The sequence below is a fragment of the Dermacentor albipictus genome, unplaced genomic scaffold, assembly GCF_038994185.2.
Source record: "Dermacentor albipictus isolate Rhodes 1998 colony unplaced genomic scaffold, USDA_Dalb.pri_finalv2 scaffold_11, whole genome shotgun sequence".
NCBI classification, from domain to species: Eukaryota; Metazoa; Arthropoda; class Arachnida; order Ixodida; family Ixodidae; genus Dermacentor; species Dermacentor albipictus.
The window spans coordinates 5,210,725-5,223,014 of record NW_027225565.1 but is presented as its reverse complement, the minus strand read 5'-3'; the positions used below and the strand labels follow the sequence as shown (position 1 = coordinate 5,223,014).

The 12,290-nt window shown below is 42.3% G+C and overlaps 1 protein-coding gene across 2 annotated transcripts in view; it reads left to right on the top strand.

Annotated features, from left to right (window-relative positions):
• Rab14 (RAS oncogene family member Rab14) overlaps nt 1-12,290 on the top strand; it is an 85,408-nt gene that overhangs the window by 2,754 nt on the left and 70,364 nt on the right. For both annotated transcript variants that reach the window (XM_065443662.1, XM_065443663.2), the window contains exon 2: nt 3,793-4,153. In XM_065443662.1, the coding sequence (XP_065299734.1) occupies nt 3,870-4,153 (284 nt within the window). In that variant the 5' untranslated portion in view covers nt 3,793-3,869. The remainder of the gene's footprint in view (nt 1-3,792; nt 4,154-12,290) is intronic.

Below are 12,290 nucleotides of genomic sequence, written 5' to 3'. Positions count from 1 at the left end.
CTGTTCTTTTGATAATGTTGAGATAAATCAGTTTTTTTTTTTTTAACTTGATGGTTGGCTGCTGTAACGCTTGTGCTGTTGATTTGTAAGCAATGTCGTTTCTATGTACCATGTGTTGCTCTTCATGGCAAACAACAGCCCCCCCCTTGTGACTCTTGTCCTGCACCATTTGCTCGTCCTGGTTATGTGGGTGGGAAATAATGTCAACTGTCACAGCGGTAGGGTGTGTTTGGTCATGCCCTGGGAATATTGACAGGTGTGTGGGTTGGTGGCCACACTAAAAGAAGATTGCCATGTTGTCGTGCGCACTTTGTAGTGTTTACAGTGGCTGAAAATTGTTGCCTTTTTGTGAGAGAATTTGGAATGTGAAAGCAGTGTTCCTTGATGGAACAGGCGACCCCCCCACCATATTAATTTTTTTAATTTTATTTCCTTGATGAGGGGTCCGATCAAGCAGGCATGCTTTATAGTATATTAGTGGCCACACATTATGAGCACTGGAGGAAAGGTGAACGGGCTTTCTTTTTGATACACTAGTGTGATGTTTTTCATAGAAATGAACATATCTGTTGCTGCCCCCTCCCTCCATTTCTTTCCTGCACACATCTGTTATCTATATGTTGCCTTCCCATTGGGACAGCTGTGCTGTGAGCTTCGTAAATGTGCCAGGCCACGTCGCACATGAAATATTTTGTGGCAGCATTTTTTGGCGCTTATTTAGCTGCTCCTTTTCAGATTTTGCTATTGTCATACTTTGGTGCACACTGATTTGTTTGCTCTGTACAGGCATTGCTGAAGAACTGCCTTGTATCTTCTTACCTTTACTTACGCAAATAGTCCAGTATGCAATTGCTGGCCTGTTGCGCAACTGTTTATACTGCCGTGCTGCTTTAACGCAGTGCATTGAGTGACAGTTTTTGCAGTTCTTTCTTAATGTGGAAGCCATTGCACACTATCTCATTTTGTTGTGCTCTGACATAGGTTATCACAGGGTCTTTGCAATGAGTACTGTGTGCTTTGTATTGCACTCAACCTTTTTGTAGGTTGTGCTGAAGCATTTGCGTCAGTCTATTCTATCATGTCATCTATTGACTTGCTTCAATTTCTAGTTGTAGAATGCTGCGCCCGCTTTGTCATTCTTATCACTGTCCGGCTCGTTGCCTTTCTCCCTTTGGCATACCCACTGATTACATTCTCATTTACCTGTGGTGATAGCACATTGCTGCCATTTTTCTGTATTGTTCCGCACGTTCAGTAGCATTCTTGCTGTTCAGTTAATTTTTGCACACTTATGTACAGCCCAAGTTTGTTGAAGGAATGTACAGTTAATCTTCCAGCTGTGCACCAGGAAATGTTTTTATTTTTGACTTTTATTCTTGATTAAGCAGTTTCGCATATTTTGTTTGGGGCTTCTTCCTCATTTAGACACGTGGGTTGAGATGACTATGCAACTTCTCTTTCCTCTGAAGAAGGAATCTGTGTTTGCACATTCACCCTGTGCATACTGATACCTCCCCTAGGTTGAGACACATTGATGGTGGCCGTTGGCAGGGTTCACTTTAAATTCAGGCCACGCTATGGTGTTGGCAAGTGAGAGGATACAGGCAGTGGTTTATGGCCTGCCAAGCATTCTGAAGCTGGCTCTTATTCTGGTTTGTATCACGTCAAGGATTCTGCTTCCCAGAAATGCATGCTGTTTGGCTGCAGATGGGGTAGCTGAACTACCCATTTCTGTTCTTCAGTGTAGGTGTGTCATGTCAATTGTCCCTAACCTTAAAGTTGCGTAATGACTTCCAGTGGACAAACAAAAGCAGTTCTAGAGCATTTTCTACACTGGTAGTTGTCGTGGAACTGTTGTGACAGCACGTCACTGCAATCAGTTGCAGAAGCGCAGCATTGCTCAGTGTCGGAGGCTTTAGAACACACCATTATCAGTCTTGAGGTATGTTTTGCCACTGATGTTCAATGCATGGGTGTTTCTTGTTGCAGTGGAATAGGTGCTACAAATTCCACAGCTTAGGCAAGTCTGTACACCCTTTGAAACTACTGTTGGCCCCGATCTGTCCTTTTTCAATGTGCCACATATTGATGGGAGTGCAATTTGAAAGGACTAAATAAAGGTCTACTTAGTTTCTTCTGCCCATCAGAAAGTCAGAGTTGTTTCAGTTATGTTGGGTAGGCATTCAGGTCTTTGACTTGCATGGCCAGTGAATGCTGACACTAGCTTTCTGAAAATCTTGTAACAATTTAGTGTTTTTCAATATCTGGTTGTATGAAACATTTGCAGCTTTCTCTCTACTGTATTGTCACTTCAGTGGGAAATGAATTTCAAAACAGCAGCAGTTTATTTTCAGCTACGCATGTACCACAGTGAAAATCGCTGCATGGATTATCATGAGGTGCTGTTCAGGTTGTAACATACCTTGATGCTGAGTGTGTGTGGAAATGTCATGACCATATTCAAGGTCAGTCTAGTTATCTTTCATTGAAAGTGACAACCCATTGCATTCTTATAACCTTGCATCAGATTGCTCATTTGTCAGCCGAAGTTGGTGTTATTTTAATAGTACAGTAATCATTTAGTCTTAGTTAACATAGCCACGAAATTTATTTGAATGCAGAACCTATGCAAACACATCAATTTCTTTGCAGTCATAGCATGCAGCTTAAAATTCATCAGTAAACTATGTGCACACAGTGCTTCAATTGTAGATTGTGTTACCTAGACCATGAGGACTCGGTCGTTCTTGTGGGCTGTGCATTCTGAAAACTTTTGTAGAAAGATCTACAAAGCATGAAGTTAAGGCACGGCAAAATAATTGTTTCGGTTCTTGCTTTAATGCAGCTGCGCAAAATCCCAATCAAGGAGTGAATAATTTGGAGCCTAAGCTTCTAGCATAGTGATATGTAAGAATACAACTTTTTCATGCTGAACCAGCTTGACCAAATTAACTATGAATTGTTAACCAAAAGAATGTTCTCATTTGGTAAAGTTTGTGATAAGTGCTTGCACCATGTATGATTTGCAGAAGTTATTCAACCCAGCCAATTGCCTGCTTTGTGGCTATTTCAAGGACTCTGCAGCAGTGTTTCGTTAATTTCTCACTTTTTAAATAAGTGAGGCTGGGTACTTTTGGGGGAAGGCATACTGTTATCATATTCTGTTTTAATGAAACTGAAGTACAATTGCTATAACACTGCAGTGCATGTGAGGAAAAAATAAATGCAGAGAATCCATCTGTAACTGACTTACTTGTGAATGCAGTCACTTGTAAATGCTAGCTAGACACATGCATTAGCAATGTTTTGTTTTTGCTGTGCCAACTGTTAATGGAGTCATTCTTGCATATTGCTTAGCTAGGTGAGCAAATCGAGCGAAATCCTTTTTCAGTCAGATTTCCACATGGGGGCAGAAGTTCGGGCAGTGGGCAAGCTACAGCCACACACACACACACCAAAGACAAAGTTTTGTGCTCCTGTTCAGCATGCTCTTGTGACCAAAATCGTAGTGCCACATCCGAGTAGGAGCGCTCACAGCTTTGATTCCACCATGTATACTTGCATCCATGGATGCATGTTACCTTGCACCACTGTTTTTCGAAGAAGAATGTTATACAGAAATTATTTTCCTGTACTACACTTCTTAAAGAAATAATTTGTTTTCTCAAATGCCTAATTGTCTTTCAGCAATTCAGTCGCTTTAAGTAAATGTTTGAGATGCCTAATGTGTGCTGTTCATTCTGTAGAATTCTTTTTTCTCTCCTATGCTAACACATCAATCATTGATTGCAGGTGACCCATCCAGTGGAAGAGTGACAGATAGCGAGTGAAAAGTAGCAGCCTGAGCAGCCACCACCGTAGCCAGCAGGATGACTGCAGGGCCATACAACTACTCCTACATCTTCAAGTACATCATAATTGGTGACATGGGCGTGGGCAAGTCATGCCTGCTGCACCAGTTTACCGAAAAGAAGTTTATGGCTGACTGCCCACATACCATTGGTGTTGAGTTCGGCACGCGCATCATCGAGGTGTGCGGTCAGAAGATCAAGCTCCAGATTTGGGACACGGCTGGCCAGGAGCGCTTTCGTGCTGTCACCCGCTCCTACTACCGCGGCGCTGCTGGAGCACTCATGGTCTACGACATCACCAGGTGCCTGGGGTTGTATTGTGGCTTGCGCTCAGCACTTTTGTGTGACGAGTTCTAGGGTTCTTGGGTGTAGGACTAACTCGGGGGACCAGAGTTAACAGCTCTTGGGTGTGCAGTGGAGCTTGCTTGGTACTCTCTGCTATCTGAAAGCTAGGGAGTGTGAGACGAGTGGGTTGTCCTCGCCCTCCAAACCTATGGGGTACAAGGGATTGCATCGTGAGCTGCACTGCGCGGACTAGAGTCCACTCTGGTCATGGCCCGAGAACTTTTGAAAAAGGAGGCACGCTTTTGCAGACGCAGATTAGATTCATAACATGTAAGCATACGCAATACATGTGGTAGTGCACGAAAAATTAGACAAAGTGAAAGGTGCACACACACAGCACTGGTGGGTAACTAAATACTTTATTCGAAGATTCAAACAAGAGGTAAATTCACAGGATAATAGAGGCTTGAGGTGACTAACAGTGTTAGAACAAGGAATGTCTCAGGCTGGAGCTAACATTACGACAAGGGAACTTGTCTTTGTTAGGGCCCCTTGTTGAAACGTTGGCTCCATCGACACAGCTTGTTTTATCACTGTTAGCCCTTAAGAGGAAGCTTTAGCTCGGGCCCAACTCCGACGCGGCCTATTCAAATACATGTAAAACGCAAAAATGTTTTTATGAGATAACCCCTGCACCGATATTGATGAAATTTGTTGCATTTGAAAGAGAAAGTTAAATTCTAGTGACTGTTGGAAGCGGAATTTCGATTTAAGGCTTGAATTTTTTTTAATTGATTTTCAAATATTTGACCGTTTGAAAAAAATAGAAGCACAAAGTTTACAAATTCATAGCTCTGCATCAAGAACTGATATTGCCGTTCTGTAAGCGGCATCCATTAGATCATTAAAAGCGGACAAATTCAATATGTCATTTTAAAAACATCTTACCGTGAATTTGTTACGTTGGTTACAACGGTTTTGCAAAAGTTGTATTTCCCTATGATTAAATTTTTTTATATTCATGTGTAACATATCCATTTTGTCCGCTTTAGATGTACTATTAGATGCAATTCACAGAATTGTATTATCATTTTTAGTCGAGTTACAGAGTTGTAAACTTGATAGTTTCGTTTTCTGAAAATTTTCGATTTTTGCCAATTTTTAATAAAATATTGACGACTTAACTCAAAAATTCGAAACCAACAGTCACTAGATTTTAAGTTTGTCTTTTAAATGCAACAAACCTCGTCAAATTTGGTGCAGTGGTTGCCAAGAAAAACGAATTCTCCTTTTACATGTATTTAGATAGGAGCACTCGAGCTAAAGCTTCCTCTTAAGTACTTTATTATTTATACCAAAAGTGACCCCATCTTGCTTTTTTTTTTAATATGTGTATTATATATATATATATATATATATATATATGGCTTACTTGCAAACTTCACTTCATCGAAAATGCTTCTGAAGTTTTTTCAGCCAATTTGCTTTATGTTTAAAGTGTGAAAACATCATTTTACCTCAACATGTCAGTATTTGTCATTGCCACAAACGGTTCAAGTAGAAACAATGGAAAATACTTTATTTTAGCCTTTTTCAAAATACACTGTTCTGCAAAGCAAAGTTTTTTACCAAAAAAAAAAGATTTTCAGGCATGCCAGCATTTCTAAGGCCAGTCACAATCTAGAAGCGGCTTTCTTTTGCACGGACAACTAGCGTGCAAGCTGTCATTGGCAGACGCCATCGTTTGAATCTACCGAAAGGCTAAAAACAATGCATCTGTGTTTCAATTATTTGTGTGAGCTGCGCTTCCATGCAGATCTCTGCAAAAAGAAATTCAATGTCTTTGCACAACTTTGTGAGGTGGGATGAGAAGACCGACATTCTTGTACGTATAAAAAAAAAAGTTGAACTTCAAATAAACCATTAAGTTTCCAGTCAGCACTGCATGTGTGTGTGTGTGTGTGTGTGTGTGTGTGTGTGTGTGCGTGTGCGTGTCAATTTATGTATGCCTCTTTTTCTGTGCATTTTTAATGTGCGACTTTGTGATCATGAGCAAACTAGCCCGACAGTATATTATCATGCATGGGAAAATATGACAATCTAGCCTATACGGTACCAGTCTGTAGGGTTTGAGGAAGCGCATGGGAACGCAATGTTTGCCTTTACCTTTCTGAAGGAGTGCTTGTAGGATAGGTTAGGTTAAATGCTATATTTCCTGCATTGGGGCATAGGACTACTGACATTAAATGGACCCTGAAACAACTTTGACGAGTTTGTACAAACATACTGAGTCGTTAGGGTAGGTCCTTCTAATCATTAATTTATGCATCTAAGTGCCCCATGTAAAGCTTGTAATTTATTATAAGGTTTTAAAAATGTACATTGCTACCTATCACAGCACACCACTCGGCCGAATTTTCAGCTGCCCCTGACTATCTGACGCAAGATGCCCTAATGACGTTAGTAGGGTGAGCTATCTGATTGGCTGCCTAGGGTGCATCATCGATAATTTTTCCGACTTTATGGTGAACAAATGTTGTTTGTAACAGTTGCAATGTTTCTTAATTTGTTTCTATAAAAAGCAAGTAACAGAAAAAGAATGCACAAGGACAATTTCTCACTACACTTACACTTCCAGCATAAAACGAGTGTCTGCTTGTGTTACACATGCTCCATGTTGACAATAGCTCTGCAGTCAGTGTTGATCTCAATATTTTTTTTCGCAAGCACTATGGTTCGCCTTTGTTACGTTGTGGGCCACAAACGTAGCGACTTGCAATATGTCAAGCTGCGACATCATGTCCCTCTGCAAGGCAGCAGACGAGTGGAGTGGTTGCAGTGCACTGGACTGTTGCTATCCAATTGGCACCAAGATTTGCATGTTGGCAGCCGTTGCTTTATGCCAGAGGATTACTACCACAATAGTGTGTCGCGTTTCTGGTATTCGGGTAAATGCAAGCGCAAGCGGACCGTGCCTGGCCGTTTGACAGTGCTGTTTCATGGGATGAGCAGACATGCAAACGTGAATGGTCTGCACGGTGCAGCCACCTGGTGGCACAGAGCTCAACCAAACACAGTAAAAAAAAATTGTAGTCTTTTATGTGCCAAAACCACGATCTGATAATGAGGCACGCCGTGTTGCGGGACTACGGAAACTTGGACCACCTGGGATTCTTTAGCATGCACCTAAATCTAAGTGCACAGATGTTTTCGCATTTTGCCCCCATCAAAATGCGGCCGTTGTGGCTGGGATTCTATCCCACGACCTCATGCTTAGCAGCCCATCACCATAGCCGCTAAGCAACCACAGTGGGTCCAACCAAACACAGTAGCAGTAACGAAGTGTATTGTTATTTGGGTCCTGGTCTAAATTTTCTGCAGGAGTGTAATCATTAACCCATTGTTTTTGTTAATGTTTAAAATGTTTTGCGCTTGGTTAGAGCAATATTAGCTCTTTGTTTGGTTGGTTAAGCTCTGCGCCACCATGTGGCTGGACCATGCAGACCGATCAGGCTGCTCACGTACGTTTACGCCAAAGCTCCTTCATTAGCTTGAGTTTATGCCTCCTCCCATCCGTCGAAACGCCCAGCTCGCCTGTGATTACTGGAATACCCGACGCGCTCAGCACTGTGACAGAATGCTCGCAGTGCACGCTGCTTTGATAGATTTCGCTTGGGGTCGACTGCCAAACCGCTGTCGGAGAGGTTGGAGAGGCTTCGCGGGCTGTTAGACAATCGGTAGTAGACGACACAATGTGCCATCATGACGTAGAGCCAGTAAAGGCTGGGCTTAGTCCCAATCACATGGCGAACGAGTTGAAGAGAAAATGCGTGGCTGTGGAGAAGGGCAACTTGTAATTGTCTGTAGCTCTCTTAATGAGATGCTTCACACAAATTCTGGTGCGAATGATTAACTGTAGCTGTACCCTACACGTCTACAAAATTTGTTTGAACTGTTTCAGGGGCTCTTTAAGGTTGTGACACAATGAACTGTCTGGAGCACACTTGTTCATATGAATTGACTAATAATGAATTATTTGTAACCAGTAAAATTTTCTTCTCACTGTTTTGTAATTGTCACTTTCATTTCTTGAGCGTGATTTGATGGCAAATTTTTCTTTTTCCTCGCCTCTTTATGTGTCGCTTTCTTCTACTAACATGTTACCAACAATACAACTGTAGACTTGACAGTAAACGGTACTGCCAGTGGGAATAGCATATCTTCCAGCTCTTTGTGTTTATCATAATGCTTACAAATTTGGGCTCATTGTACAATATTATGAATCTTGCATCAAGTATTGTGAAAAAAGTTTTGTTTGCAAAGAGATGTTAAATGCGTTAAAAGATGCCCCCCCCCCCCCCCATCTTTCAACACATTTAACTGAACCTTTTCCCTTTTCGCAAAAAATCGGCACAAAACTGCAAAAAAAAAAAAAATCGTACGAAAGGTAATTCTGATAGTACCTGCGCTACCCTCTTGTGGCTGTGCAAGGTTCCATATGCCAGAGGGGTACCTGCTTCAAGTGAGCTTTAGACAAGTTCTTGAAGCAGGTGAATTTGGCAGCAGCAAAGTCACTGTCATCTAGAAGCAATGTGTTGCTTATCAGACTGAGCTGCTCCAAGTTTGATACTAATTGTCTACTGTGTCTAAAAGTGAATCAACGTTAACGAATTGCGTATGTATACCACACAAGGTGTGTACTCGGGGTAAACATTTAATGAAGAATGCGTGCTATTCCCACGCTAAGCCCTCTCCCCCACCCCGCTTCATTTTCGAGTCTGTGAGGATTTTATTTTAGATATCACAGGTTGGCAAGTGTGGAATAGATCCTTCATGATTGAAGAACAAGCATTTAGTACTACGGTGAAGCTTTGTGCATGGTTTTGTCGACGCATGCCAGTTTGTGCAGCCATAACTTTTTGTGCGAATTCAGTAACAACATAAGTTAGCAACACTGTAGCGGGGGCCTGTGGAAACATGGTAAAAAGCAGCTTTCTGATTGTGTTACGACGAAGTGTAAATAATGGAGTATGAGCCAAGTGGTAGGCGGCCTTTTTTTTTCTTTCGTTGCTAAAACTTAATATAAGGTAACATAGCCTAAAACATATAAGAAGTGAAGCACAAAAACTAGGTAAACATATAACAGTGCCCATAAAAATTTTTAGTCTCGCTGTAGCCGCACAAGAAACTTTTGTTTCTGCTTAATATTTAAGTAATGCTTGTCACTGCTGTTGCCCCACTATCTTTATGAAAAAAGATGTCTGACCTTGAAGGGCTTAGCAGCTGACAGGCTGCACTTCTGTGACTGTTCATCGATAATTTTGACCATTTGGATCCCACTTTCTAAAAAAAAATTTTTCACCAGATTTCACAATTCATGGAAAATGAAAGGTGCTGCTAAATTTGACATGTGGGCCACAAGTGACTGGTACTAGCCTTCCAAGGTGGCTTGCTGTTAACAAAGTGCTCAAAATTTGGTCTGGTTGGCAATAGTTTCCTAATGCCTACTTTGTCACATTATAGTGCTAATGCAGCATGCCATAATGAGTAAAGTTATTAGGTGATGAGATGGGTGGCTATTGGTCTTCTGCTTGTTTTCTTCCATTGTCGCTTTCATACCGTTGCGAGCTCATTCAACGTTGTTGCGCTTTGTTTTTATTCCTCCATTCAGTATGTCCCTCCAGCGTATTTTCTTTGTTGCATTTTTATTAATTGATGGAATGTGGCAAACCCAAGGATGTGTCTTGGCTATTGAAAGCTCCAATTTTCACCAGCTATTTAAGGTGCTTTGTAATCTTGATCTATAGGTGACCTTGCATTCTTTTCTATTCCACCGTCATCAGAATTTGGCCACCAGAGTTGAACCCATGTTTGTATGCTTGGCAAAAAAATGCCATTGCTTGTCTAGACACCATGGATAGTCCTGTTGGGAGCTCGGTTTAGCGGAGGCAAGTAATACACATTTTGACAGGTTGAGAACGAAGAATAGACTGGCTTTATTCCACAGCTAAACAGGTTTGCCGAGTGGCAGTGGTGGTGCCCCTGTCGGGCAGCCACCTTGCATCCCAAGAAAAAGCAGTAGGGGACAATTACTCCCACGTGGAGGCCAGGCGAGGTAACTGAATTTCACAGAAGTGAGGGACAAATTGGTGACAGACGGTTGCTACAATCCCTATATAACGCCCTTTGGGCACACACTTGCACGTACACAAGTGTGCATGTACATACACATGCATACTACAGTCGAACCTCGATATATCGAACAGCGCAGTGATCGCAAAATAGTTCGATATAGCCAGAATTCGATATATAAAATCACGTTGAAAATGCATCAAAAACTAGCACAAATCAATCAATGAACCAGTCGTGGCGCAATAGATACTCACATGAAGCTTCAAAGTATTTATTTCGTTCACTGAAAGTACTGAAGCAGCGTAGCCTGCTTCATATTGGCAACCGCGTGCTTGACCACGGCGTCCTCAACATAGTGCAAACGGTCCACAAGAGACAGTCCAGTGCCTTCTATTGCGCCGCAGTAGCGGCGTACAACGGCCAAAGCAGCTACAGCCTCAGTTGCAGTCAGGAGCGGGGCAACATCAGCGCTTGCTGGATCAGCCTCGGCAGCGTCGTCGTTTGGCCGCTCAGCAGTCACTTCTGCCGCGATCTTGCTTCGGCGACACTCGACTTCTTTTCTCCATTTTCAATGCACTGTATCACTTCAAATTTCGCAGCAAATGTCAGAGACGTCCGCTTCTTCACGTTTGCAGCCATCACACCAACCACGACAGGCCTAAGCCACACACAAACGACTGGCATAGCACAAGCGGCAGCACCGAGACGCACGTGTCGTTGACGTTGTCAAACTGGCCAACCTGGCCAAGCCACGACCACACCAAGCCGCCGCGTGCGTACGCAGCAGTCGGGAACGCCCATCGCGCCGCCACTATCTTCGAGAGTGTTGCGGGAAAGCTCGCCTCCTGTCAACAGAGCGCACTTGATCAGGGGCGGCGGAGTTCGATATATCCATTTTACATCCGGCCCCGTTCGAAATAAAAAATTTAAAATGCATGCGATTTGCCACGCGATATAGAAAGTGTTCGATATACGCAATAATTCAATATATCCGTGTTCGATATATCGAGGTTTGACTGTACATACACAGCACACAAAGTGCAACATGCACGTAATGTGGAGGTTGTCGGTTTGGCTCCCACTGGCTGCAAGTTATTTTTCCGTCCACTTTCATTTCCCTTTAGCTTATCATTTCTATACTCACTTAGATCTACAAATAATTTCCTGTGTGCTTTCAATGGCTTCATTATCTGTTGGCTTTGTATCGTTGTGACTAACAAAATTAGGCCTTTTGGTTCGCCTTCTTGTTCACTCATAAGCAGAACTATCGGATGCCATTTTTGGATTTCTAGAGTGCCATTTTGGCACTCTAGAAATCCAGAAGTGGCAGTTTTAGTTGCTTGTTTCTGTCTCTTATACAAAACACAGCCATTGCTACTTCAAAGTGTGCAAAGGCATCCTATCAAGTTTATTTAATAATCATTGGCATGTTTATCCCTCTACTCCCTCATTGTTAACCCTGTTTTGATTGCCGAGTTTCAGTATTGAGTACGAAGTTTCTGGCTACATGTCTTCGGTCAACACTGAATGGCAGGCAGCAAGCGTCATTTGTTGGTTTAGAGCAGGAACAGAGGATGATGAAGCATAAGTTCGGCACGGGACTTTATTATTTTTTTATTTTAAAGCATGGTCAGAGGAGACGCAGATTGCGAGATCTTCGGCTGCAGTGGTGTCACACACAATTTTGATCATTTTCGCACCAGCTGTGTCAAATTTTGCAGACACAAATGACGCGGCGTGGTCTACATGCTGTGCTTGTCTATTTGCAATGCTCAAACCTGGTGAGGAGGCCTTTAGCCTTTTAATGACAGCACATATAGATACCTGGAAAAATGCGTATTTCTTTTCATCTAAATGTGCAAGACAGATCAAGAATAAGCATAATCAACAAAAAGAAAATATTTTGCAAAAACTTTTGTAGAATTAGGAGGAGGAAACTCCAGGCAGAAAAATGGAAGTGGGCTTCACCCCAAGCCATCTCAGGCTTTGTTTGGAATTTGTACAGACAGCTTTCAGCAAGTA